This window comes from Neoarius graeffei, chromosome 6, assembly GCF_027579695.1.
Source record: "Neoarius graeffei isolate fNeoGra1 chromosome 6, fNeoGra1.pri, whole genome shotgun sequence".
Taxonomy (NCBI): Eukaryota; Metazoa; Chordata; class Actinopteri; order Siluriformes; family Ariidae; genus Neoarius; species Neoarius graeffei.
The window spans coordinates 17,246,776-17,274,308 of NC_083574.1; the positions used below are offsets into that span (position 1 = coordinate 17,246,776).

At 40.4% G+C, this 27,533-nt stretch overlaps 1 protein-coding gene and 1 long non-coding RNA gene across 2 annotated transcripts in view; one reads left to right on the top strand and one right to left on the bottom strand.

Annotated features, from left to right (window-relative positions):
• The window catches only part of tmem91 (transmembrane protein 91), a 39,092-nt gene extending 20,839 nt beyond the window's left edge, over positions 1 to 18,253 (top strand). Inside the window, exon 3 of the mRNA XM_060922858.1 lies at positions 17,040 to 18,253. Coding sequence (XP_060778841.1) covers positions 17,040 to 17,195 — 156 coding nt within the window. The 3' untranslated portion in view covers positions 17,196 to 18,253. The remainder of the gene's footprint in view (positions 1 to 17,039) is intronic.
• Positions 907 to 2,582, bottom strand: LOC132887388 (uncharacterized). Its single transcript, XR_009654817.1, has 3 exons — positions 2,499 to 2,582; positions 1,818 to 1,998; positions 907 to 1,187 (listed from the first exon to the last, which is right to left on the bottom strand). It is a non-coding gene; the product is annotated as an uncharacterized LOC132887388 (long non-coding RNA).
• Positions 18,254 to 27,533: the final 9,280 nt, after the last annotated feature.

A 27,533-nucleotide genomic window follows, 5' to 3' on the forward strand; every position in this document is an offset into this window, starting at 1 on the left:
TATACAATGAAAATGAATTTGGAGAGCTTATGTGGTCTACTTTCATTAGCCAAATCAATACATTACCAATGACAATTTATTTCATATATAATTATGTCCAATTAATTACCATTTGGTTCCTTCTTTCTGGTTGAGCCAGACTCCTGTCTAGCTCCTCCAGCGTGCTGCATAGGCCCAACAGCACATCTTCCTGCAGAGGAGGCTGAGGCGGGTTCGAGACCACAGCAGCCTCCAATGTCTCTGACTTCCTCTCCATACCCTCCATCCTCCTTTCCATAGCCTCCATCCTCTTCTCCATAGCCTCCATTCTCCTAGTCATTCGCCCCATGTGCTCTTCCATGGCTAGGTACATTTGTGATAGAATTCATTTTAGTTTTTGAACATAATATACTTGTCATATGTGAAAATGTGTGTATATAGTACTTACTTCTTTTTGTGTCATCCGTCGTCCTCAATAGGAGCCTCTTTCGTTCCTCCAGGACTACAGGTAGAATTGAGATGAAATTCATTTTAGTTTTATACCCAATACACTTTTCCTGTGTGAACATCAACAAGTGTGTATGAAGTACTTATGCCTTATTACGGCAGCCATGCCTGAAGCCCCCTCCTCTTCGCCATGGGTCATTCCTGAAGTTCTTGAAAAGAAAATTGTTAGTGTTTGCTTTCTTGGTTAAGAACTTGTAATCAGATAGTAAATATAAAATTCAAAGCAAATGTACCCTCAACTGGGTCGGATGATGTTTGTTCCTCAATGTACGACTCTTCCAATGTCCGACGGCTGGGTGCTGGACTGACACGGGTTGAGGGACTGCTGCTGTCCTGCTCCGAGCTGCTGACCGAACTTGTTGGCTCTGCCATGGACTCAGGCTGTTCTTCAATCTCCGCCAGTTGTATCTCTGGCATGTGTTGAGGTCCATTATGTTGTTGCTCTGCTTCTTGCAGAGCCTGGCCTGTCCTTGCTGCATCTCGCGCAGCCTGCTCTTCCCTGCTTGCTGCATCTCGTGCAGACTCCTCTGCCCTGTTTGCTGCATCTCCTGCATCCAGCTGGGCACGCACCAGTGCTCGCACCAGTGCTCGCACATTCAACACCTCTCGCCGCGCCCTCTTCCATTCCTATGTGTAGATCTGTCTGGCCAACCTCTTTGAACTCATTGGCTGCAATGCAATACCATGCAAACAATGTGTACCTGTTGCAATGAAAAGCGGGGAAAATTTAAATACAACATTACAACAACAACATAAATTTAAGCACAGTGTTTCAGTTTACAACCATACTTGCACTTGACAAAAATACACACAGGATTAAAACTGGGGATGAGGTAAGAATGTGTGAGACAAACATGACAGTAGCATTGCATTCAATTGAGCAGGAAAGCAAAACAAATGTGTAACAAAAGAATGGTCTGTTGCAGAATATTATATATATATATATATATATATATATATATATATATATATATATATATATATATATATATATATATATAATATTCTGCAATTACTTGTTGGCAACTTGTGTCTGCGGCTGGGACTACAATGGATGCATTAAGTCAACGACTTAACTATAATCAATGGAATTAGCTTTTATAGTAGCTATTATAGTATTATTACTATAATATTAAAGTCTTAACTATAATCAATGGAATTAGCTACACCAGAAAAGGCAGCACAGAGAACATTCTAAAAATAGCCCATTATTTTTCAACTTCATGTATTTTGACTCAACTTGACTAAGCGTAGCGCACCACATCCAGTGAAGCTCCAGCCTGAGACAGTGTATATAAACTAGCCTTTAACCACAATAAAATGAATCTTACCTTTTCAAGAGTGAATCCCAGTCGTGTAGTCAAGTAGAATCCAAAGCTTTGTTGTCAAAGTAGAAGCTGTTGAAGCAAAAGGTGCTCTCTGCGTCCGAAGATAGCAGCAATTGATTCTGTTCATTGCGATCAACCCAATTATCCATGTCTTCACAGCCACACCCCCACCACGTCAGGCAACCTGGTGGCCAATCAGCAGTCTATGTTCATTTCAAACTGAGGGCGGTCGTTGCGATACAAACGTTTAGATAGTAAAATGTTAACAAATGACTTCCATAGAACCCTCTCATGATATAAAACTACCACATTCTAAAAATACATTTCTATTTTCTACCCATATAGCCTACCGCATAAAGTTTGCAACAACAACCATTTATTCTAGTAAATATAGAGGCAGATATCCCTTATGCGAAAACAATACATTTTTTTCTTGCGGCAGGACGGCAGTGTTTCCTGTCCACGAAATTGCCCTCTGCATTAAAGTACAGAGCCGTTGCAGTATGCCGTTTATTTTTATCCAAACTATAGCATTTACTGCACTAACACTGCAGTAATTCTGTTCTGCACTACAGCATTACTCTAGTAATAACAATTCACTGTAGTGCAGAGTTTGATTCTTTCCATAAAGGATGGCATCATGGTAGCTAACATGCTAAATAAACGGCTGTACTATCGACATACCTTCAGTTGATCTTGCTGTAGGCGTAAGGTGAAACGTTTTCAAATAGATGCATGCTGAATTGCTGTGCCATTAGACTTTTCGTTTAGTGTACAGGGGAAAAAAAAAACCTCTGCAAAAACGTAAACATCCAGTTGTCCTCTCATTTCCAATGAGCTCTCTAACCATAGCTATTACAGGACGTGACATCACACACACGCGAGGCAGTCTTAAAGGCATACTGCATATTTTGTAGATTAATAATTTCAGTCCACTGCTACAATAATATGCCGTTGTGTACGTTAACTCATGAGTTATATGGCAATCTATTGAATTCGCAAAGTGTTGCTGTAGCAGCTTTGTCAGTTACAAAAACAAAAACTGGTTGAACCAATTTCCAAAAGCCAGAATGCACACACAATGGCTTTAATAGCCCAGCCATTTCATGTGCCTCTGAATGGCTGTCATTAGCAAGTAGGCTAAGCTTAATTGCTCTTGGTCTAGTTTTTTGTGTGAATTTAAAACTCAGTTTGGAATACTTGAGACATCTACATTTTATTTTTTATTGTAGTCTGCTTGACTTAATACAACTTGCGACATATATACTTATTTTATTGTAGCCTACTTTACTCTTTCTATTTCAGCTTTGGTTCAATTAATGTGCTCTAAAAACAATGAATGGAGAAACAATCACTACGTTTACATGCACATAGAGAGAATCGAATTTCTGCCGTTGCTCGACTGAAATCGAAGTTCAAAATGCCATGTATACACCTTAATTCGGCTGAAATTGAACCGAACTTGATTTCTCGGAATCGAGCTACACGACCTAGTTTATGCGATTTCTGCCGAGCTACATTGTGCATGTATACTCTATCGAGCTAGTTGTCGAGCTACTTCCGGAAGTGACGAGACCACAAGCGGGAAACACAACAGCCTCGGTCGGCATGACAACGAATCATGACAACGGCATGAATCTTTTCTTTTTGTGGCATTGTTTGCACTGTTAAAATTTAGCTCACTTACTGTATCACCAAATACATCTGTACAGCTGTTGCATAGCTGTGAATTGTGTACATAAACAACTCATTGTATTTGTGTGTGTGTGTATATATATATATATATATATATATATATATATATATATATATATATATATATATGTCCAACATCTGAAGAATGTCAATAAAAACAAAACAATTGAACTTTTTGTGTTTATTAAGACATAAGTTAAATTGTAAGCAAAAAAAAAAAAAATTTTGTAAGCAAAAAATGGACTTTAGAAAAATATTATTGTGCAAAATAAGTTGTCTTACAAAACAGTGGTCTGCGCCAGACAGTTTGTAGCCATAGTCTGTTAGAGCAAGCCTAACAGCTTGAACACGCTAGTGTTGCCAGATTGGGGGTTTTAAGTTCATTTTAGCGGATTTGAACATGTTTTGGGCTGGAAAACGTCAGCAGTATCTGGCAACACTATAGCTCTTCTTCATGACGACAACCGGAAGTGTACCAACACGATGGGGCGTGTAGCGCCACGTGTGGCTCGGGTGCACAATGCACCTTGCACAATAGCCCGATTTCACTTGTGCATGTAGGATTGGATTTCTCTGGCACCCCTGCTGGGACCCTTTGCTCGATTACCAACAGCAGCTCGATTTGGACGTGCATGTAAACGTAGTCAATGAATGAAGGCTGCACTAATACAGTGATATGCACACAGTTTTTCATAGCCAAGAGAAAAAGGAGAGAACATACCAAATCATTAGGGGGAAAAAACTGTTGTACTGCGGGATATAATTTGAAATATTGTTTCTTAAGGCCACAAATGCAAGGGGTCCACCAAATCCAGCACCAATAATGTTGTCTTTAAACAAGTTTGCAAAAGATAAAATGCAATGGCCAGCTAATCAGCCATTTAATATGTGGAATCTTAATAGCAGCCTATCAATGGCTTGCATTATCAGGTAATTAGGCTCTTGCCTACCACACACACAATGAATGGGGAACCCCGTTTGGAATGCAACTTGCAATATCTCATCTCATTATCTCTAGCCGCTTTATCCTTCTACAGGGTCGCAGGCAAGCTGGAGCCTATCCCAGCTGACTATGGGCGAAAGGCGGTGTACACCCTGGACAAGTCGCCAGGTCATCACAGGGCTGACACATAGACACAGACAACCATTCACACTCACATTCACACCTACGGTCAATTTAGAGTCACCAGTTAACCTAACCTGCATGTCTTTGGACTGTGGGGGAAACCGGAGCACCCGGAGGAAACCCACGCGGACACGGGGAGAACATGCAAACTCCACACAGAAAGGCCCTCGCCGGCCCCGGGGCTCGAACCCAGGACCTTCTTGCTGTGAGGCGACAGCGCTAACCACTACACCACCGTGCCGCCAACTTGCAATATAATTCACTTTGTATGGTACTCTTTGCACTCTTTGTAAGTTAGACCTACTTTTGTGTATGTCTCCATTTCACTGAATTTAAAACAAATATCATACCTTTTTGTATTTTACTCTATTTGCACTTTGGTCCAATTTAGACCTACCATAAAAATGAACAGGAGAAATTAATGAATAATGTCACACTAGGCTGGCCTAGTGTAAACTATCAAGGAAACAAAAACTGTCAGCACTGGTTCTCAGAACAACCAAAAAACAGCCAAGCATAACGTTGTGTGGTGGTAGCAGTGCAACTACTGGCTAACGTTTCATATGAGTGGTTCCCTAAAAGTTCAAGGAACGTTAGCCTTTGTCTGGTTTTTGCTGTAACCAAAGGGAACGTTCTTTAAATGGTAGTTTTTGGTTTGGTTATAACCTAACCTTTAGAGAACCAAATTCTAACGTTCCCTTTATGTCCTCTGTTACTAGGGAAGGTTTATAAAACTTTATTAAGAAAAGGCCTGTTTGTTATTACTTTTTCATTTTTAATAAAGGGTATATTTTAATTAAAGGGCTATTATATTTTACTCCAATTTTTACAAATGTGGATAAATAATTATTGCTGGTTGTTAAGGAACTGAATCAGGCAGCATAGTAGTGCAGTGGTTAGCACTGTTGCCTCACAGCAAGAAGGTTTTGGGTTCAAACCTCACGGCTGACGGAGGCCTTTCTGTGTGGAGTTTGCATGTTCTCCCTGTGTCTGTGGAGATTTCCACCAGGTGGTCTGGTTTCTTTCCATAGTTCAAATACATGCAGATTACGGTCGGTAAAAATACCCAGTCACAGGGGTTGCACAAGCCAGTGCATACTTAGTGCTGGCCCCAAGCCCGAATAGATTGGGGAGGGTTGCATCAAGAAGGGCATCCAGTGTTATACCTATGCCAAATCAAATATGTGGATCATGATGATCTGCTGTGGTGACCCCTAATGTTTTTTTAAATAAACAAAAGGAATATTTAAGTGTGGCGGCGCGGTGGTGTAGTTGTTAGCGCTGTCACCTCACAGCAAGAAGGTCCAGGTTCGAGCCCCGTGGCCGGTGAGGGCCTTTCTGTGCGGAGTTTGCATGTTCTCCCCTTGGCCGGCGAGGGCCTTTCTGTGCGGAGTTTGCATGTTCTCCCCGTGTCGGCATGGGTTTCCTCCGGGTGCTCCGGTTTCCCCCACAGTCCAAAGACATGCAGAGTAGGTTAACTGGTGACTCTAAGCCCATGTTTACATTAGATCGTATCAGCGGATCATCAGATTAACGTTTTTAAAACGATTAGTGTGCACACAGCAACACCAATACACGATTTGCGTGCACACAGCAACACCAATACACGGATACGCTTGGCTCCGCAGGCATCCTGCGCTCCAAATCACTCCGCCCTGAACAGCGAGTGCCCTCTGGAGGGTGCGCACTCCGGCTTTGCGCAGCTCACAGAGCACGCGAGTGAAGTGCACAAGCTGTGATTCGGGACTGAGCCGCTGTGTGTGTGATCCCAGCGCATATCACTTACCACTTGCAAGTGGAATGATGGCAAGCCTAAAGACAATCATAACTACACAATGGGCAGTATTTGCATCAGTATTTGCAGTATTTTCATACTTTTATACTCTTTAATGAAAGGTGATACAAGGCGGAAGTCCGCGCCGTTTTTCAGCAGTCACATGACCAACGCCAGCGAATCAGGAAGGTGGATGTCACAGTGACGTTGTCCAAGGACGACGCCAGCTAGAGCTCAGCACAGCGTATCCGCGTATTCTCAATGTTTACACAGCACCGGAGCTGACACGATCTGGATTGAATACGTGGACCCTGGCGGATTCCCGTTTCCCGGCGTTTCCAGGCGGTTTAATGTAAACGGACAGTGCATCCGTGAAGAAAACGAGACAGATACGGTCTAATGTAAACTTGGCCTAAATTGACCGTAGGTGTGAATGTGAGTGTGAATGGTTGTCTGTGTCTATGTGTCAGCCCTGTGATGACCTGGCGACTTGTCCAGGGTGTACCCCGCCTTTCGCCTGTAGTCAGCTGGGATAGGCTCCAGCTTGCCTGCGACCCTGTAGAACAGGATAAAGCGGCTACAGATAATGAGATGAGATGAGATGAATATTTAAGTTGATAAAGAATAGGAAAATAAATGCTGCCTTTTTTGGTAATAAAATTTTCTTCGTTTAATTTTTTTTAATGTATCGTGAGAACATCAAATCATGAACCCAATATCATGAATCGAATCAAATCATGAATTGTGTGAATATTTACATGCCTAATTAATATGATAGCAGACTAGAATGCCTGACAAATTCAACTACAAACTCAGCTACTCCATGTTATGAACAGAGAGTGCACTGCAGGTGCTGGAGCCAATCTCTTCCAGCCAATGCAATCACTTCATTCCCAAGTGTATCCATGTCTTCTTAGGATAGAGTAGAATAATGTTTTAAAAACTAATTTCGGGGGGGGGGGGGGGGGGGGGGGAATAACCATTCGAATTAGTCACTGTAGCTGGAAAGACAGTTTCGACAAGAAAAGTGATATGGAAAATAGGCTATTTTGTCATTGAAATACATGGTGATGGACTACACATTATACTGTAGCCAGCCAGCAGGGGCGCTAGACCTGTGGCTGCTTCACTTTTTACATTACATTAATGAAATTTAGCAGACACTCTCATCCAGAGCGACATACTGGGCACTTCCACCAATCCTACTGGTCCAGAGAATCAAACCAGCAACCTTTTGGTCCTAAAGCTGCTTCTCTAACCATTAGGCCATGGCTTCCCCACTTTTTTAGAGCCATTACTCTGTCCATGTTTTTTACAGTCATTGGAATAGACAATATACACAGTATATAAGAGTTCATTTTCCAACAGCTCATTGCAAGTATGTGCTCAGTGTCACATACTTGTCTATTTCAATCCAGCTGTGTGCAATCAGAATGATGGTGAACATATGAAAGAGTTTGTGATGGATGGTTATTGTAGTCCTCAGCAGCCATGTTTGTAGCCAGCGTAGTATAGGTGACTTGCAACCACGTGATCAAAATGTGCTACGTCGTGAGCATCCGCCATGATGGTGGATATACAAAGGAACTAGGATGGCAGCTGCTGAAAGTGTGTCTGCAAACAATGCTTAATTTTCTCAGTATTACCACGATTTAAACAGTTGAGCGAAGATTCGATACAAAGAGAAGATAGATATGTGTGGTTTTGACCCATATTATTTAAAAAAAGTCTTATTTTTCTGAGGATAAGACGCTTCTACCAACCATCGAGTACCCAGATATTGCGTTCTATCTGGTTTGGCAGACTTCATGGGTCAACTAATCTCAAATGAAGGCTTATAAGTCCATGGAAACTGATAACTTCTTTGTCTCTGGATGGCTAAATGCCTTTTTAATTAAACCAGTCAACAATGACAAAGCAATTGTACTTGCAAGGGTAAGTTAGGGCTTCTTTAGTTTAATTCTATGTGTAAACAACAGACGAAGTGTGAAATTTTCACAAGTCTCTATCTTTATGGCTCAACAATCACATTTCAATTTATTTCAAGTACAATTTTGCTGCTGCTCCTAGAAGCGAAATGGTAATACACGTGTTAAAATTATAACAACGACCAAGTGAACCACAACAAGAGAATGCTTATTTTATAGCAAAATTCTAGCAACACGAAATAAAATTCTTCCATTATATTATTGAGAAAGCTTTTGAATCTCACCTGGGATAAAATGATGACTGCAAACATGAGCTGTTTTGGTTTTATCCTCTGTTAGATCAGCCCTACCGATGTTGTTCAGCCGTGCTCGTCTCCTCTCCATACTAAGCCTCAGAGTTTCCTCGCCCTCTTTCCGAATCACGGACGGAATTCTAAAAAATTGGAATGTTCCATGGTCATGAGTACTGTTGTGACCACAACCATATACAGCAGAAAGATATGGTATAGCTAAAAGAATGCTTATGTTTTGTATGGAATGTCACTTGACCCCGTATTTGTATATCCACCAACATGGCCGACATCCGGGTTTCTATTTTGCTTTGACGCCCCTTGCAAGTCAAGGATTCTAAGAGTTGTCAGTGGGGGCATATTATAGGCCCCTCAGTGTTACACGATCTGGAAAGCAATACATTTTCTGGCTTTGACTTTACAGGAACAGAATGAGGATTAGAAACTATGGTCGTTCTAACAGCTATGTACGTTTGTCCTGATTTTTATTGCAAGGTTGGAACTGTTCATCTACATTTGGATATTCTTGAAATCAAGTTCAGTTAAGCATGTATTCCAGCTCAAGCTTTTCACACTTCATACTTCCTTTTATACTTTAAAGCTCTAAGGGTTTTTAATTAATAAAGACAATGTGGTTAGAGTCTTAGAGATGACAGAACATAATTAAGCTGGAAAACGGATCTCAGAAACAAAGAAATAGTCAGGAAACAAGGAAATACTGTATACCCGAAATACCAGGATACGAGTGCAAGAAGAGTTTGATAAAAGAATACAATAGAAATACAGAAATGAGAAAAGAAATAAGAAGTAGATGGACAAAAAGCATGAAACAAGAAGCCAGAAACAAGTACAAGCCAAGACCAGGAACATAATCTGGAAATATATACATGTACACAGTATCATTAACTAACAACAAGACTCAGGTGACATAGATAATAAACCAAACTAATGAAACCCAATGAAATAAGAGCAAAGGAGTAAATGAAACCAATGCAATAATAAAAGCACATGGAAAATTGAGAAGAGATTGCTGAGAGAGGTAATGCCTGAAAAAGGAAAGCATAATCTTTTTTTTTGCCTACTCATTATCACAGGGTATGAAATGAACATTTCTAGATGGAATCATTGAAGCCTATGCGAGTTCTAATGTAAAAACTATCCTATTTGGGGTTTTTTGGACATTTTTTCCACATTTTCTCCCTAATTTGCCTCTCGTATCACACAATAACTACCACACAAAAAGATCGAAGGCTAACACTTGCTTCCTCTGAGACACATAAAACCAACTACCCACATCTTTTCTAACTGCTGATCATGCAGCATCACAGTGGAAAGCGCTATCTACCCTCTTCCACATACATTCGCCCACAGACAGCCATGATACCTTAGGATCATTCTGATTGACAGGGAATGAGAATATACAGCCTGCTTCAAAACAACATCAGAACTGGCTCAGAATCTAACAACAACGATGGTAATGCTTTTATCTTTCATATCTTTTATATCTTTTATCTGCATTTAATTTGCCTAAGGTGTGTTTGGGCCTTCTGCCTCCTTTTCCTACAAGTTCTGTCTTGAAATAATCATGCACACAAACACTACCCGAGTATCAGTGCATTCACGTCGTGCCAGAATTACAGTAATTACGACATCACACCTCGGAGATTCTACTCCAAGCCATTAATCTCATCAGACTTGGAAATGAGCCTTTTCTGTGGAAATGCACAAACCACTGTAACATAGTTTACTTCCCAGAAAGCACACACACATGCACATCCAGCCACAATAGGCACAGTGAACATACAAATAACATCTCAACAATGTTACCTGTAGTTTGTTGGCTAATTGGGAAGATACAGTGTCTTGCAAAAGTATTCATCCCCCTTAGTGTTTGTCCTGTTTTGTTGCATTACAAGCTGGCATTAAAATGGATTTTTGGGGGGTTAGCACAATTTGATTTACACAACATGCCTACAACTTTAAAGGTGAAAATTGTTCTTTTATTTTGACACAAACAATAGTGAAGATTGAAAAAAAAAATCTGGAGTGTGCAAAGGTATTCACCCCCCAAAGTCAATACTTTGTAGAGCCACCTTTTGCTGCAATTACAGCTGCAAGTCTCTTGGGGTATGTCTCTATTAGCTTAGCACATCTAGCCACTGAGATTTTTGCCCGTTCCTCAAGACAAAACTGCTCCAACTCCTTCAAGTTAGATGGGTTGCGTTGGTGTACAGCAATCTTCAAGTTATGCCACAGATTCTCAACGGGATTGAGGTCTGGGCTTTGATTAGGCCATTCCAAGACATTTAAATGTTTAGGGTCATTGTCCTGCTGGAATGTGAACTTTCATCCCAGTCTCAAACCTCTGGCCGACTCAAACAGGTTTTCCTCCAGAATTGCCCGGTGTATAGTGACATCCATTTTTTCTTCAATCCTGACCAACTTTCCTGTCCCTGCAGATGAAAAATATTCCCACAGCATGATGCTGCCACCACCATGCTTCACTGTAGGAATGGTGTTCTCAGGGTGTTGGGTTTGCGCCACACATGGTATTCCCCATTATGGCCAAAAAGATCAATTTTAGTCTCATTTGGCCAGAGAATCTTCTTCCATGTGTTTGGGGAGTCTACCACATGCTGTTGGGCAAACTTCAGATGTGGGGTTTTTTTTAGGAATTACTTTTTTTCTGGCCACTCTTCCATAAAGCCCCACTCTGTGGAGTATACGGCTTAAAGTGGTCCTATGGACAGATATTCCCATCTCTGCTGTGGATCTTTGTAGCTCCTTCAGTGTTATCTCTGATGTCTTTGTTGCATCTCTGATTAATGCCCTCCTTGCCTGGTCTGTGAGTTTTGGTGGGTGATCTTCTCTTGTCAGGTTTGTAGTGGTGCCATATTCTTTCCATTTTGCTATAATGGATTTAATAGTGGATATTCAAACTTGGATATTCAAAGTTTGGGATATTTTTTATAACCCAACCCTGATCTATACTTCTCCACAACTTTGTCTCTGACCTGTTTGGAGGCTCCTTGGTTTTCATGTTGCTTGCTTAGTAGTGTTGCAGAGTCAGGGTCCTTCCAGAACAGGTTGATTTATACAGACATCATGTGACAGATCATGTGACGTTTTGATTGCACACAGGTGAATCTTAATCAACTAATTATGTGACTTATGAAGTGAATTGGTTGAACCAGCTCTTATTTAGGGGTTTCATATGAAAGGGAGTAAATACCTATGCACATTCCAGATTTCTGTTTTTTCATCTTAATTATTGTTTGTGTCACAATAAAACAACAATTTGCACCTTTAAAGCTGTAGGCATGTTGTGTAAATCAAATGGTGCTAACCCTCCAAAAATCCATTTTGAGTCCATTTTGTAATGCAACAAAACAGGACAAACACCAAGCGGGATGAATACTTTTGCAAGACACTGTATCAGCACTTTCATTTTGGATCACTGCTAACGGATGTGCTTGATTTTTATAGCTTTAGTTGGAAGTTGGAATGGTTACCAATAGCTGATTGTCATCACAAAAAAAAAAAAATCCTGTACTTTATAGTCATTAACCATGGAAGCTGGTATCTTTTTATTAAAATTACTAACTGGTAATTACAAGTTTCACAAAGATGAGACAGTTTTTACTATTCTGAAACTTGTAATAGGCATATCAGACGCTCGCTGGCCGTGCTATGAAAACTGTGCATGCAGACGCTCATCTAAGTTTCCAAATATGTCATTGCTGAACTCCTTAATATTTTCTATTGTGAATACTATCATTAAAAAGCTTATAGTCTCTACTTTCCAAAGAAATTTATCTCGTTAAGATCTGTTCAGTACTTTGGGAGAAACGGCTGGTTGAAGTTGGTACAACAGAGTAAAAACTGCTCGCTTGGGAAAACTGCCGGTGATTTTGGAGTCACGGGAAAGTGGTCAGGCTCTCTCTTCTGATTGGTTTCTGGCTGGATTACTCGTGAATATCAATCAGATAACTTTTATAGGGATGTTCTCTCCCTCTCACTTTTTCTGATGACGTATTCAGCAAAATTTTCCATCTGCTAGTTTTGATGTTATGCTTCACGTCAGACTTTGAAATGACTTTTCATAGCTTTACCTACTTTTTTTCTTTAAAAAAATGAGTCATGTAAAAAAATAACTATTTTAGAATATAACTGTAGTTGTTTTGATGAAAAATATTGAGATCTTAGTGGTTGGAATGGTATTTTTAAAAACCCGGAAGTCAGAAACGTGAGTCTCAATTTCAGTTCAATTAATTGGAATTGTTTATTGGATGTGGTTCACAGTTTTTTCCAGGTTAGCCTTGAAAGCTGTGAATATTAATCAAAATAATCATTTATGTTCTTTTATATAAACACTAGTAGGCCCTACTTAGAAATACAAATGCCTACAGAGCACAAAGAGGGTATTAGAAATAATCTTTCATTACTTTTTTAGTTTGATAGATGTGAATAGCATTCAGTGTTTATTTACACATATTTTATAATTGTATTTGTAATTTGTAATTAACATTGATTTCTTCTTCTTTGTGATGTATAAAAGAGAGTTAAGATCAGCTTTATATTGCACAAATAAAGCCATTTGGTGAAACTCTGAAGAAGAGAGTGTACCGAGTTAACATGTTAACCTAATTAGCATAATTAATACTAATGAAATGCTAATTTGCATAATTCGTTTTTACTAATTTTTTAAACTTTGTTCAGTATACAACCATCCATGTGCCTGCCAATTTCCATGTATATATCTTGGAAAATAAAAAAGTTATTAAGAAAAAACTTTTGATCTCATGCGTTAATGAGGCCCATTTTGGACCATGTGATCGTCATACATAATATTACATCAGCTTTCTAAAAATTAAGCCATTTTTCAAATTTGATTTGTAATATCTCAAGAATGGATAAACATATTTTAATTCTGTAAAAAGTATGTTGTTCTGCATTCAGTTCTGAATTCAGTGAGACCAGTTTTAAGCAATTTGGGCTGAATTTGAATTTTCACCTGATATGCCGACTTGTAATTGCTGTAATTCTGACATTTGGACCATCAAGGAGAAGCTTCACTCTGCACTGTCAGAAATAGGGGTACATTAGGAGTCTATTTCTGTCCCCCCAGATACAATCTACACAAATGTACCCCTTAGGGCTCATTATAGATGACTTGCAACCACGTGATCAAAACGCACTACGTCATGTGCATCCGTCATGATGGTGGATATACAAAGCAACTAGGATGGCAGCTGCTGAAAGCGTGTCTGTAAACAATGCTGAATTTTCTCAGTATTACCACGATTTGAACAGTCAAGCGAAGAGTCAATACAAAGAGAAGATAGATATGTGTGGTTTTGAAACATATTGTTTAAAAAGTCAGACTTTTCTGAAGATAAGACGCTTCTACTGACCATCGAGTACCCAGATATCACGTTCTATCTGGTTCGGCTGCCAAAGAATCAAGTCTGAACTTGGACGAAACGTAGCACATGTTCTGAGTGGGTGCCCAGTCTGGATTGTTTCTATCATATAATTTTGCTGGCACTCCTGGAAGTGAAATGGTAATACACGTGTTAAAATTATAACAACAACCGAGTGAACCACGACAAGAGAATGCTCATTTTATAGCAAAATTCTAGCAACAAGAAATAAAATTCTTCCACGATATTCTTGAGAAAGCTTTTGAATCTCACCTGAGATAAAATGATTACTGCAAACACGAGCTGTTTGGGTTTTAGCCTCTGTTAGATCAGCCCTACTGATGTTGTTCAGCCGTGCTTGTCTCCTCTCCATACTAAGCCTCAGAGTTTCCTCGCCCTCTTTCCGAATCATGGACGGAATTCTAAAAAATCAGAATGTGTCATGGTCACGAGTACTGTTGTGACCCCAACCATATACAGCACAAAGATATGGCATAGCTAAAAGAACGCTTAAAGCAGTGGAAAAACAAAGAGAGTTGCGCACGTGTAACTATGTTTTGTATGGAATGTCGCTTGACCCCGCATTTGTATATCCACCAACATGGCCGACATCTGGGTTTCTATTTTGCTTTGACATCACTTGTAAGTCAAGGATTGGACTTCAACGTAACTATGTGTACCTTTTTAGCATCAAAAAGGTGCATATATGTTCCCAAAAAGTATAGAAATGGTACAAATAAGTACCTTAGAGGGTCTTGTCCCAGTGACAAGCCATTGTACCCCTATAGGTACAGTAATGTACTTTGTTTTCTGAGATTATAGGTACCATTTCTATGATGGTCTTTGGTATGACCAAAACAAACATGAGCCTACAAGTTTAAAAACATACAGATCTTACAAAACGTACATCATCACAGTTTTTGAAGCCTTGAGCCAACACTGACCTTGAAATGCTAGCACTGGTATCGGATCCGATTTTTCCTATTTTTCTGCTGCAACAGTTTTTCGCTCATTTTTGTATGCGTGCTACGAACGCGTGCGATGCCTGAAAATTCTCTTCACTTTATGCAAAACCCATTATCTCAGACAGAATCATTATTTCCATCTCAGACACATCATTAGTTGAAAGAATTACAGCAGACAGGCTTTTCTCACAGCAGCACTTTCAAACAGGAATTATTAGTTACATTTTGCAGTTATTAAAGTGATGAAGGCCGCTATGATATTGGTAGTTGTCCTTACTTAAATGAAAGTATAGATAATGTGTCAAAATCTTACTTGATTATATATATACTATATGTACAGTTGGGGTCAGAAGTTTACATACAGTGACGTGAATGTCGTCTTGGAAATGAATATCATGGCAATATTTGGGCTTTCATTAATTTCTTTGAACTGTTCTTTTTCTGTGGCAGAATGATTGTACAGCATACATCTTTAATAAAAAAAAACACTTGAATTTGGTGCACAAGTTTTAATTTTCTTTGGGTTTTCTGAAATCAACACAGGGTCAAAAGTATACATTTGGGCTCAAAAATATACATACAGCCCACCTAATATTTGGGTAAAATGTCTCTTCGCAAGATTCACCTTGACTAAACATTTTTGTTTACCATGAACAAGCTTCTGGCAGAATTCTGGTTGGATATTTCACGACTCTTCATGGTAGAATTGGTAGAGTTCAATTAATTTTTTTTCTTGGCATGGACTCAACTTATAAGCGCGGTCCATATATTTTCAATAGGGTTGAAGTCAGGACTTGTTTTAAGCTTAATATTAGCCTGCTTTACCCTCCACAACCAGCTCTGATGCGTGTTTGGGTTCATTGTCCTGTTGTAACTCCCAAGTCCCAAGTTGTGTTCAAGTTTCTGATGGTTTATGCTGAAGAATTCTGAGGTAGTCCTCCTCCTTCATTATTCCATCCACTTTGTGCAATGAACCAGTTCCACTGGCAGCAAAACAGCCCCAGAGCATGATGATCCTACCACCACCACCAGCTGGTACAGTGTCCCTCTGTACATGGTGGTCATTGTGGCCAAACAACTCAATCTTTGTTTCATCTGATCATACAGCTATCCTCCAGAAGGCTTTTCCTTTGTCCATGTGGTCAGCTTCAAACTTTAGTTAAGCTTGAAGGTGTCAATTTTGGAGCAGGGGGTTATTTAATTGGATAGCAGCCTCTTAGTCCATGGTGATCTGAACTGTAGACAGTGATCCATCAGCTTCCAGTTCATGGCAGGGCTGTGCCATGGTGGTTCCCAGGTTATTCCTGACCATCCAAACCAATTTCCTTTCAGCTGAGGGTGACAGTTTGGGTTTTCTTGAAGCAAAGTGGCTTGGCAAAGTGACTACACCTCACAATAACTTGCATACAATTGTTTGAACTGATCTTGGAATTTGTAGTTGTTTAGAAATGGCTCCAAGAGACATTCCTGAGTTGTGTATATCGGCGATCCTCTTTCTCAGATTTGCACTGAGCTCCTCGGACTTTCCCATTTTACTGTGTGTTGGTCAATCCAATGAGTGCTGTAAACAAACCCTTTTTATGAAGGCACAGGGAAGCTACCAGTTGTAGTCAATCGTTAAGAGACCTCGGCCTTGGCAAGATAAGAGACATTTTGGAAGTTTCAGCACCTCTGAATTAATAATCTAAGTGACCGTATGCAAATGTTTGACCCTGTATGTATCATTTTGACCCTGTGTTGATTTCAGAAAACCCAAACAAAATTAAAACTTGTGCACCAAATTCTAGTTTTTTTTAAATTAACAATGTATGCTGTACAATCATTCTGCCACAGAAAAAGAACAGTTCGAAGAAATCATTGAAAGTCCAAATATTGCCATGACATTCATATCCAAGATGACATTCATGTCACTGTATGTAAACTTCTGACCACAACTGTACTGTATATTGTCCATATTTTGAGATGTCTAACACTTGCACTAATGTTTGTCCTTATCTTGTTCTTATCTTTTTTGCTATGGCCAGACGAACAAAGCATGGGCACAGGGTGACTTCCAGACAGCGAGCAAGGCGTCTCGTCACACTCTGTGGCTCTCCATCATCTCCATCATCTTCGGCATCATCACTTACATCTGTGCTGTCGCTGCGCTCATCTCCTACCTGTCCGGGAAGCCGCCTTAAAAACATACTCTGTGTCAGGCCCCTCCCCTTTTACAATGCTGTCCCTGCCTCCTGAAGACAATGAAATTCTGCGCATACACTCACACAAATCTGTACCATGTATTAACAATGGGATCTTATTCTAATTAACCTGCCCGGATTGAAACCATCTGGGCTTGTAAAAGGATGGACACAAATATGACAGATGGGAAATGGATCTCAGGACAAATCTAACAGAAGAAACACGTCCCGATTTTGTTGGAACCCTTACAGCAGTGCAGCAATGGCCCAATGCCATGGAGTAAAAACAGCTTGCGTAGATAAGAGACCTGGTTCCTCCCAAATGATTTTTGAAACCTGAGGGTTTTTTTGAAGGACTTGACAAGGACTAAAAGAACAGAAGTTCCTGCAGGTTGTTTTCTTCCTGCTTATGGAGAACAAAGGCACTGGTTTTTGAATTAATATATCCAGTAACACCTGGATACAATTTATGGGATATGGCTATTCAAAACAACACCATACATACACACACACACACACAATTTGTGACAATAATTGTCTCCTGTCTGAAATGCATTTAATCATTCATCTTTAGTCAGTGCTTTATCCTGGTCAGGGTTGTAACAGATCCTGTCCCATGAACCCTGAGCAAAAGGCAGGAATGAGACGCCAGTACACACATACATACTCACACTGAGGGGTCGTTTAGAGTAGTCTATCTACCGGAATGTTTTTGGGAGGTACTGAGAAGAATATCATGCAGTCACATGGAGAACATGGGAAACTCCACACAGACAGTAAGCCAAGCTCAGGATCGAACATGGGACCCTGGTGCTGTGAGGTAGCAATGCTACCCACTGTAACACCATGCCATACTTTCTCAGATTCAATGTGTGCCAAATAATAATAATAATAATAATAATAATAACATTTTTCTCCTAAAAAGGACTATAAAAGAACAACAAACGAACCAGTAACCAGACTTTATGCAGCAGATGCATAAAGGTGCTCATGTAACAGCCTGGGAAAACACTTCACATGATCAAATTTTCTCCTAAATACCCCTGAATAGTGCATGTTTTCCTGAACTGAAATATATTTTCTTTTTTTTCATGCATTTTGAATAGAACACTAGCATTTTTAATAAAAGACAACATTTTGACAGTATCATAGCAACCTGATCAACGCTTACACTTAGCTAGTAAGGTTTTCGATAGACTAACTGCATTAATGCTGCGTTTGTTAAACTGGTTCCTTACCCCCCAATTTTTTTTTTTTTTACAGGCAGAAAGCCAAGACAAGGTTGGAAAATAGCCTAAATAAAAACATTTCCACATTATTTTGGTCAAAATATATTTATACTGACACAAAGCCCTTTTTTTTTTGTCATTTCTAGTGACACCCAATGGGTTTTCCGAGACCGCCACAGAAATATGACCCACTTTCACAACGCCATTATGAGATGCCTCTCCACGTTGCTGTCTAATAATAACAACAGGACCATTTTCTGAAGTTAGTGCCACTTCACTAACTTGTGACTTACTGATTAGTTGAAGGTTATTGATGTTGGTCAAGGACTCGGATGGATTTGAACTAACCCGTGAGCAAGTCCTGCCTCAGTTCAAATACAGACCTGAACTTTTTCCTCACTTTATCATCAGTGTTTCTTTGCTTGTCATCTGATCTCCATAACATTACAGTGTATTTTTCCTGCTTGGGTGGAAAAAAAATGATAGGCTCCATCCATTTGATTTACAGGCATGCAGTGAGATTATGAACTTAACGTGTGTGAAAGTGAAAGTTTTGGGTCTGAGACTTTACACCAAGTTTGTCCTTCCAACCTTAAGACAACTACAATTACTGTATCTGCATGAGGATTGATTGTGCACAGAGACCATTTTATATATATAACTGTACCTCTAAAAAAAAAAAAAACCCTTGGCGTGTGTGGGCGTTTGCTTTCGCTTCAATAAGCTCTGTCAGGTTCCAGAAAATGGCCCTGCTTGAAGTGAGCCAAGCAGAAGGGGTTTGGGTGAAGCCACTAATAAAAGAAGCGCTGAGTGCAAACATATTGTTCGTTATAGTTTTATGCAACACACCCTACTGTCATATTGCTCAGTTGTTTGCTTGTCATGTGTTTGTGTTCTACAATTCTCTACACCTCATAGAAACAATGATTCATCCTCATGTGTTTGGTTATATAATTACCAGGAAGCCAGGGCTTATTATTTCCAGCGTATCTGTGGAGGTGTAATTCTCTGCACTGTCATGAAATACACCGTATATAAAACATCAGAGGCATTTCACTAATACAGGAAGGCGGTACACCTGAGTCATACTATTATAACCCAACTAAAACATTTACTTTTAATCATTTAAAGCTAGAAAATAACAGACGGGTCGAATTTAGCTGATACGAGGGTCAATTATGGCATTCACTTTGCAGGAATTCATGTCTTTTAATATCAGAGTATGTTAGGATGAGCTATTAATAAAAAGCCAAAATGCATATGAATCTCGAATGATGGACAATCGTGCAGGTGTTTTGAAAACTCCAATAATAACTGACACCCGTGGAAGCCCCGCCCCTTTCTTCCCATCTCACATTAGTCATTTTTTGCTCTTGTCTAGACTTCACTCTAATTTTCCTGCTTGAAAGATGTGATGATGCAGTGCCCTTGCTTTCTGTCCAGGTAATTTTTTGTGTGCGCTTTCTTTATGTGAAATAAAAGAAGAAGACTTTATTTGTCACATGCACATTCAAGCACACAGTGAAATTCATCCTCTGCATTTAACCCATCTGAAGCAGTGAACACACGCACCCAGAGGAGTGAGCAGCCATACTACAGCACCCGGGGAGCAGTTGGGGGTTAGGTTCCTTGCTCAAGGGTACTTCAGCCCAAGGCCACCCCATGTTAACCTAATCGCATGTCTTTGGACTGTGGGGGAAACCGGAGCACCCGGAGGAAACCCACACAGACACAGGGAGAACATGCAAACTCCACACAGAAAGGCCCCTGTCGGCCACTGGGCTCGAACCCAGAACCTTCTTGCTGTGAGGTGACAGTGCTAACCACTACACCACTGTACCACCCTTTTTTAAGTTTAAGTTGGTTTGGCAATTGCCAAAAAACCCTCAAGAAGGAGAAGAAGAAGCAAATGGCGGACCATCTTGTTGAACCGACCGAGGACGAAATAAAAACTCTACTCGAAAACAAAACTCCAAAAAAAAAAAACAAAGCAACAAAATATAAAATGAAAGTATTAAATTAAATAAAATGTCCAAAAACAAAGTATAATAAATAGGCTTACAGCAAAGTGTCAAATCTAACACTATACAAATAATTGGGTATTATTCTATCCAAATTCACTGGATATGAGCAATCGCATGCTCTGATTGGCTACTCTACTAATAGGATATCAGCTCATATACCATGAGTAGTGAAAAACAAAATGGTGGCTTTATCAAGTATTTAAAACAAACAGAAATAGCTAAAAGAATATAGTTTTTTCCCCCCTCAGTATCTCCCGTTCGACACTCCAGTCCAGTCGGTGGCAATAATGCACCTTTAAGTTGGTTTGCCAACTGCCAAAAAAACCCTCAAGAAGAAGAAGAAGAAGAAAATGGCGGACCATGTTGCTGAACCAACCAAGGACGAAATAAAACCTCTACTCAAAAACAAAACCCCCAAAAATACACAAAAAAAGCAACAAAATATGGAATGAAAGTATTTCATGGTAAGAACTTATCTTTTTTTATTTTTCAAGAATTATTATTATTATTATTATTATTATCGCATTTTTCACAAATTGCTACTGTCATTTCGCCGGTTTGTTTACATTCTGACCGAAAAATTATTTTGTCAGAAGTTTTGTATAAAGTTTTATTTATTGAATTTGCGAAAAATAAAAATGCTCCGTTTCTCAAAACCCAGTGAATTTGGATAGAATAAAACAGTTATTCCACTCAATCTCATTGTACATGGCTTACAGCCAACTCGATACAACGTGCCTCATCGGCTATCAGCTCACATATGACTCAATTTCGTGGAATAACTGTTAATTACGTAATATAATTATATATGCATAAATAAGGAGTTAAAAGTAACAAGACACATTAGAAACTGCAATTGAAAAGCTGCACTGATCATTCTTTCATGCATGACTCATCAAAGCGCTTTATCCTGGTCAGGGTAGTGGGGGATCCGGAGCCTGAGAATTCTGGATGCAAGGCACAAGAATTCACTCTGGATGGGATGCCAGTCCAACGCATGGCACCATCCATGCACTCATTTACTCCTAGAGGCAATTTATCATAGCCAATCCATCTACTTGTTGTTTTTGGTGGAACCCAAAAGATACCCATGAGACACAGGGTGAACATGCAAAACCCTGCATAAGCAGTAACCTGAGCTCAGAATTGAACTGAGGACCCTTGAGCTGTGAGACATCAATGCTACATACTGCACCATTGTAACACTCACTACACTAGTCAGTAGTATTGTAGTCAAGGCCACCTAAACTGAGACCAAGTCATAACCAAGACCTGAGTGTATCGAGACCAAGACAAGACCGAGTAAAAATGCAGTCAATTCCACGACTGAAACCTTCAAAAAGTGGTCTTGAGACTGATCTTGAGACCAAGACTGGTCTCAAGTACTACAACACTACTAGTCAGTATATAGTTATTGTTTAAACAATGTGATTGTCAAAAGCAAGTGAACTGTAGGCTTGAGAACAGCTAAAAAAAATTACAGGTCCATGTTAGACACTTTGGTAAACCCTTCTCAAATCCTTCTTGTAATTGACACACCCTCATCCTTACTTCTCAATGCAAACATGGTGGAATTGCATGCTAATCAGCTAGCAGTCAGATATTGTATCAATGACTGTTGCAACAAGTCAGTTATTTGGCGTGTCTTAACTTGTAGTCTTAACTGGCAACAAGGGGCAATAAGGATGAGCTGTAGCATGGTCATCATGGGGCAAAACCGGAGAAGTCTCAGATTCCTGGAAGTTCTTGGATCGTTGGTCCAGGTGTCTAAAATAAGCAAGCAGTAAACTTCCATCCATCCATAGCCACTTATCCCATGCAGGGTTGCAGGCAAGCTGGAGCCTATCCCAGCTGACTGTGGGCAAGAAGCAGGGTACACATTGGACAAGTCACCAGGTCATTGCAGGGTTGACACATAGATACAAACAACCATTCACATCTATGGTCAATTTAGAGCCACCAATTAGCCTAACCTACATGTCTTTGGGGGAAACCAGAGCAAACCCATGCAGACACGGTGAGAACATGCAAACTCCACAAAGAAAGGCCCTCGTCAGCTGCTGGACTCGAACCCAGGACCTTCTTGCTGTGAGGCGACAGCACTAACCACTACACCACCACGGTAAACTTCCAACTTCACTATTTTCTTCGGCATTCTGATTAGTTCTTGCATTGTCAAATCAGGTTACCAGTAAGCCATACCAGTACTGAGTGTGTTTACTGGCCAAACAGAATAACACTCCCTAGCTAGCAAACTAACATAGACCCTGTCTATCTGTCCATCCATTATCTGTAGCTGCTTATCCTGTTCTACAGGGTTGCAGGCAAACTGGAGCCTTTCCCAGCTGACTATGGGCGAGAGGCGGGGTACACCCTGGACAAGTCGCCAGGTTATCGCAGGGCTGGACCCTGTCTAGACTTGGTTTTAAAATGCATCTTGGGTGATCAGATCACAAGTGGGCAGCACTAAATATAAATACAAGTCTAAACAACCACCAAAGACGCATTCTTGATGCATTCGCTCTACCCGTTTGCCGACATATATTTTGTAGTGTACAACCCCGATTCCAAAAAAGTTGGGACAAAGTACAAATTGTAAATAAAAACGGAATGCAATGATGTGGAAGTTTCAAAATTTCATATTTTATTCAGAATAGAACATAGATGACATATCAAATGTTTAAACTGAGAAAATGTATCATTTAAAGAGAAAAATTAGGTGATTTTAAATTTCATGACAACAACACATCTCATAAAAGTTGGGACAAGGCCATGTTTACTACTGTGAGACATCCCCTTTTCTCTTTACAACAGTCTGTAAACGTCTGGGGACTGAGGAGACAAGTTGCTCAAGTTTAGGGATAGGAATGTTAACCCATTCTTGTCTAATGTAGGATTCTACTTGCTCAACTGTCTTAGGTCTTTTTTGTCGTATCTTCTGTTTTATGATGCGCCAAATGTTTTCTATGGGTGAAAGATCTGGACTGCAGGCTGGCCAGTTCAGTACCCGGACCCTTCTTCTATGCAGCCATGATGCTGTAATTGATGCAGTATGTGGTTTGGCATTGTCATGTTGGAAAATGCAAGGTCTTCCCTGAAAGAGACGTCGTCTGGATGGGAGCATATGTTGCTCTAGAACCTGGATATACCTTTCAGCATTGATGGTGTCTTTCCAGATGTGTAAGCTGCCCATGCCACATGCACTAATGCAACCCCATACCATCAGAGATGCAGGCTTCTGAACTGAGCGCTGATAACAACTTGGGTCGTCCTTCTCCTCTTTAGTCCGAATGACACGGCGTCCCTGATTTCCATAAAGAACTTCAAATTTTGATTCGTCTGACCACAGAACAGTTTTCCACTTTGCCACAGGCCATTTTAAATGAGCCTTGGCCCAGAGAAGATGTCTGCGCTTCTGGATCATGTTTAGATACGGCTTCTTCTTTGAACTATAGAGTTTTAGCTGGCAACGGCGGATGGCACGGTGAATTGTGTTCACAGATAATGTTCTCTGGAAATATTCCTGAGCCCATTTTGTTATTTCCAATACAGAAGCATGCCTGTATGTGATGCAGTGCCGTCTAAGGGCCCGAAGATCACGGGCACCCAGTATGGTGTTCCAGCCTTGACCCTTACGCACAGAGATTCTTCCAGATTCTCTGAATCTTTTGATGATATTATGCACTGCAGATGATGATATGTTCAAACTCTTTGCAATATTACACTGTCGAACTCCTTTCTGATATTGCTCCACTATTTGTCAGCGCAGAATTAGGGGGATTGGTGATCCTCTTCCCATCTTTACTTCTGAGAGCCGCTGCCACTCCAAGATGCTCTTTTTATACCCAGTCATGTTAATGACCTATTGCCAATTGACCTAATGAGTTGCAATTTGGGGGCGGCACGGTGGTGTAGTGGTTAGCGCTGTCGCCTCACAGCAAGAAGGTTCTGGGTTCGAGCCCCGTGGCTGGCGAGGGCCTTTCTGTGTGGAGTTTGCATGTTCTCCCCGTGTCCGCGCGGATTTCCTCCGGGTGCTCCGGTTTCCCCCACAGTCCAAAGACATGCAGGTTAGGTTAACTGGTGACTCTAAATTGACCCTAGGTGTGAATGGTTGTCTGTGTCTATGTGTCAGCCCTGTGATGACCTGGCGACTTGTCCAGGGTGTACCCCGCCTTTCGCCCGTAGTCAGCTGGGATAGGCTCCAGCTTGCCTGCGACCCTGTAGAAGGATAAAGTGGCTAGAGAGAATGAGAGAATTGCAATTTGGTCCTCCAGCTGTTCCTTTTTTGTACCCTTATCTTTTCCAGCCTCTTATTGCCCCTGTCCCAACTTTTTTGAGATGTGTTACTGTCATAAAATTTCAAATGAGCCAATATTTGGCATGAAATTTCAAAATGTCTCACTTTCGACATTTGATATGTTGTCTATGTTCTATTGTGAATACAATATCAGTTTTTGAGATTTGTAAATTAGTGCATTCCATTTTTATTTCCAATTTGTACTTTGTCCCAACTTTTTTGGAATCGGGTTTGTAAATGCTAATGCTTCCTGGTGCATCCCTGATAAGGACATAACAGGAAAACGTCATTAATGCAGGACATGGTGGGTTTTTTCGTGGCAGTGCACCAATGCTCAAAAAAATGTCGAGGAGCACTGATATACCAGAGGGGAACCGTCAGGGCCTTCTAGGCTTTCAGAGAAGGCCCAAACATTCCAACATTTCAAATATGAGATAATTTCTTTCATTCTTTCATGATTATAATTATTCTCTTCGAATTTAATTTGGCCTCATTTTCTATCAAATTTGCTTCAGAAATGAAAGGGTTGCTGTCCTGAAAACATTAAAATCGAGTTATCCAATGAGATTTTTTTTGTTCGTTGTCTCTAGGCTGAGAAGAATTTTGAGCTGGCTCACTCATTGGTTAGGACTTCATTGCCGGGACAGAAGGCCATGGCAGTGTATGTTTATGTTGGAAGTGACAGATGTATTAACCAATCAGATTTTGATTTGTAGTGGGAGGGACCAAAAATTTATTGCCCTAGGTCTTCTCAAAGGCCAACGCTAGCTTAACTGCAAGTCAGCGTCGTCAGTACAGTAGTGAATTCACCCTCTAGCCGGTGTAGTGTTCATCAGTAGTGTTAGCGAATGCTAATAAAGCAGTCAAGCCAGTGCTATCGAGAGCAGGGAGCACAGGCTAACAACTGAGAAAGGCGGGGCAGGTGGGGCTTCATGTACACAGGCATGGATGTGAGGTGGCGTCTAGGAATCCACAAATCATTCCATAACAATTAACTTTTAAGCTTTTCTAATCTTGGCCAAAAAATGGTCTAGTTCTGAATGTCAAATACAGTGCCTTGCATAAGTATTTGCCCCTCTTGAACCATTCTACATTTTGTAGTGTTACAACTTGAAGAATCGTTCACTTTGTGATACAAGCACTAAATTTGGCATGAACAATGATTAGGACCCACTTTTTTTAGAAAAGCCCATTAGCCGCCTGAAAATCCAAGATGGCGGCCATTTTTAAAGCTGGCTGGCATATTAAATGGAAAGTAAAGGTTTTCAGTGTAGAACTTGAGTGTATGGACATATTGTGATGTTCTGGGCATCACATTATATACAATTTGGCATGACACATTCATTAGTGCCAAAGCAAATTCAAGACAACAGGTATTTTAGATTCAAATTCTCAGTTTCCATCATAAGTTGATTAGAAATGCAATTTTAAAAAGTAGTAACAGTCCAAGGTCCAAATGATCTTTATCCATGTAAAAATATTGTAATCAATCTCAATTGATGTTCTTTTTATAAGAGATTGATGTCAAAGCACAACCAGGGCACACTGGTGACATCATTGCTGTGAGACTCAGCATGGGGTTCGGTGTCAGCTATACTCACTAGTTGTAGTGTACTAACTGTAGGACTCACTGTAGTTACAGTATAGTTTAGTGTCCCAAATGCTATCTAATCAGCCCTGTATATACACCAACTAGTAGGCCTAGTCTAGATAGTTGTAGTATTGTAGTTAGATAGCCGCACCTGAATTGACAGGATGTGCCATCGCGGGATAGCCGAGCCAAGGGTGATGGGGCTTTAATTACCCAGATGGTGTACAGATCGCATGGGACTTAAATGGCACTGGATAAACGATCGGGCTTGGTGTAGAGCACTGATGTTTGAACCTAGTTGTATCCCATACTTCAATGTGCTTAGGTATTTTCACATTTTTTTACGGTTGGGTGGTAAAAGGATAGCCCCTTGGCCTAAACCACCACACAAAATGTCCACTTCCAATCTGCTGAGTGGTGTATCTCAAACTGCATGTTGGTCAGAAGTCTCAGCTTGTCAACATTCTGGAGACTGTTACTTCTCTCCCAGAAAAAGAACCAAAATGTGATGCTATAATAATTGATGGATCTTCTCTTGTTTATTCATTGTCTCCAAAGGCATCAAGGACATTTGAAGAGTATGCTGTCCAAGATGTTGTTCCAAAGATACAAGCTTACTCAGCAAAATATAGCAGGACAGACATAGTATTTGATGTCTACAGGAATTCTAGTCTGAAAGCTGAACCACGATCAAAAAGAGGCAAAGGGAGTAGACACAGAGTGACAGACAAAACCAAAATACCACCGAACTGGAAAAGCTTCCGGAGGGACAATGAGAACAAGACTGAGCTTTTTGGGTTTCTAGGTTACAAAATTGTGACGTTTTGTCTGAACAACGTAGTAATGGTGACCATAGGAGAACATGTATTTTGCAACCAACCCAACAATCTGGAAGGCTTGAGTCCTTGCAACCATGAAGAGGCAGATTCTAGAATCTTCCTGCATGCCTTGCATGTGTTGATTAAGGCCTGCGACACAGATATTCTTGTTGTTGCAATCAGTGTTTTTGTGACTTTACAGGAAGCAGGCTTAGATGAGTTGTGGATTGAATTTGGTCAAGGTCAGTCCATCAGGTGGTTACCAGTTCATGACATGGTGAAGAATCTAGGCCCTGAAAAATCGAGAAGAATCCTTTTCTTTCATGCTTTCACAGGATGTGATGTTGTGTCAGCCTTTCATGGCAAAGGTAAAAAGACT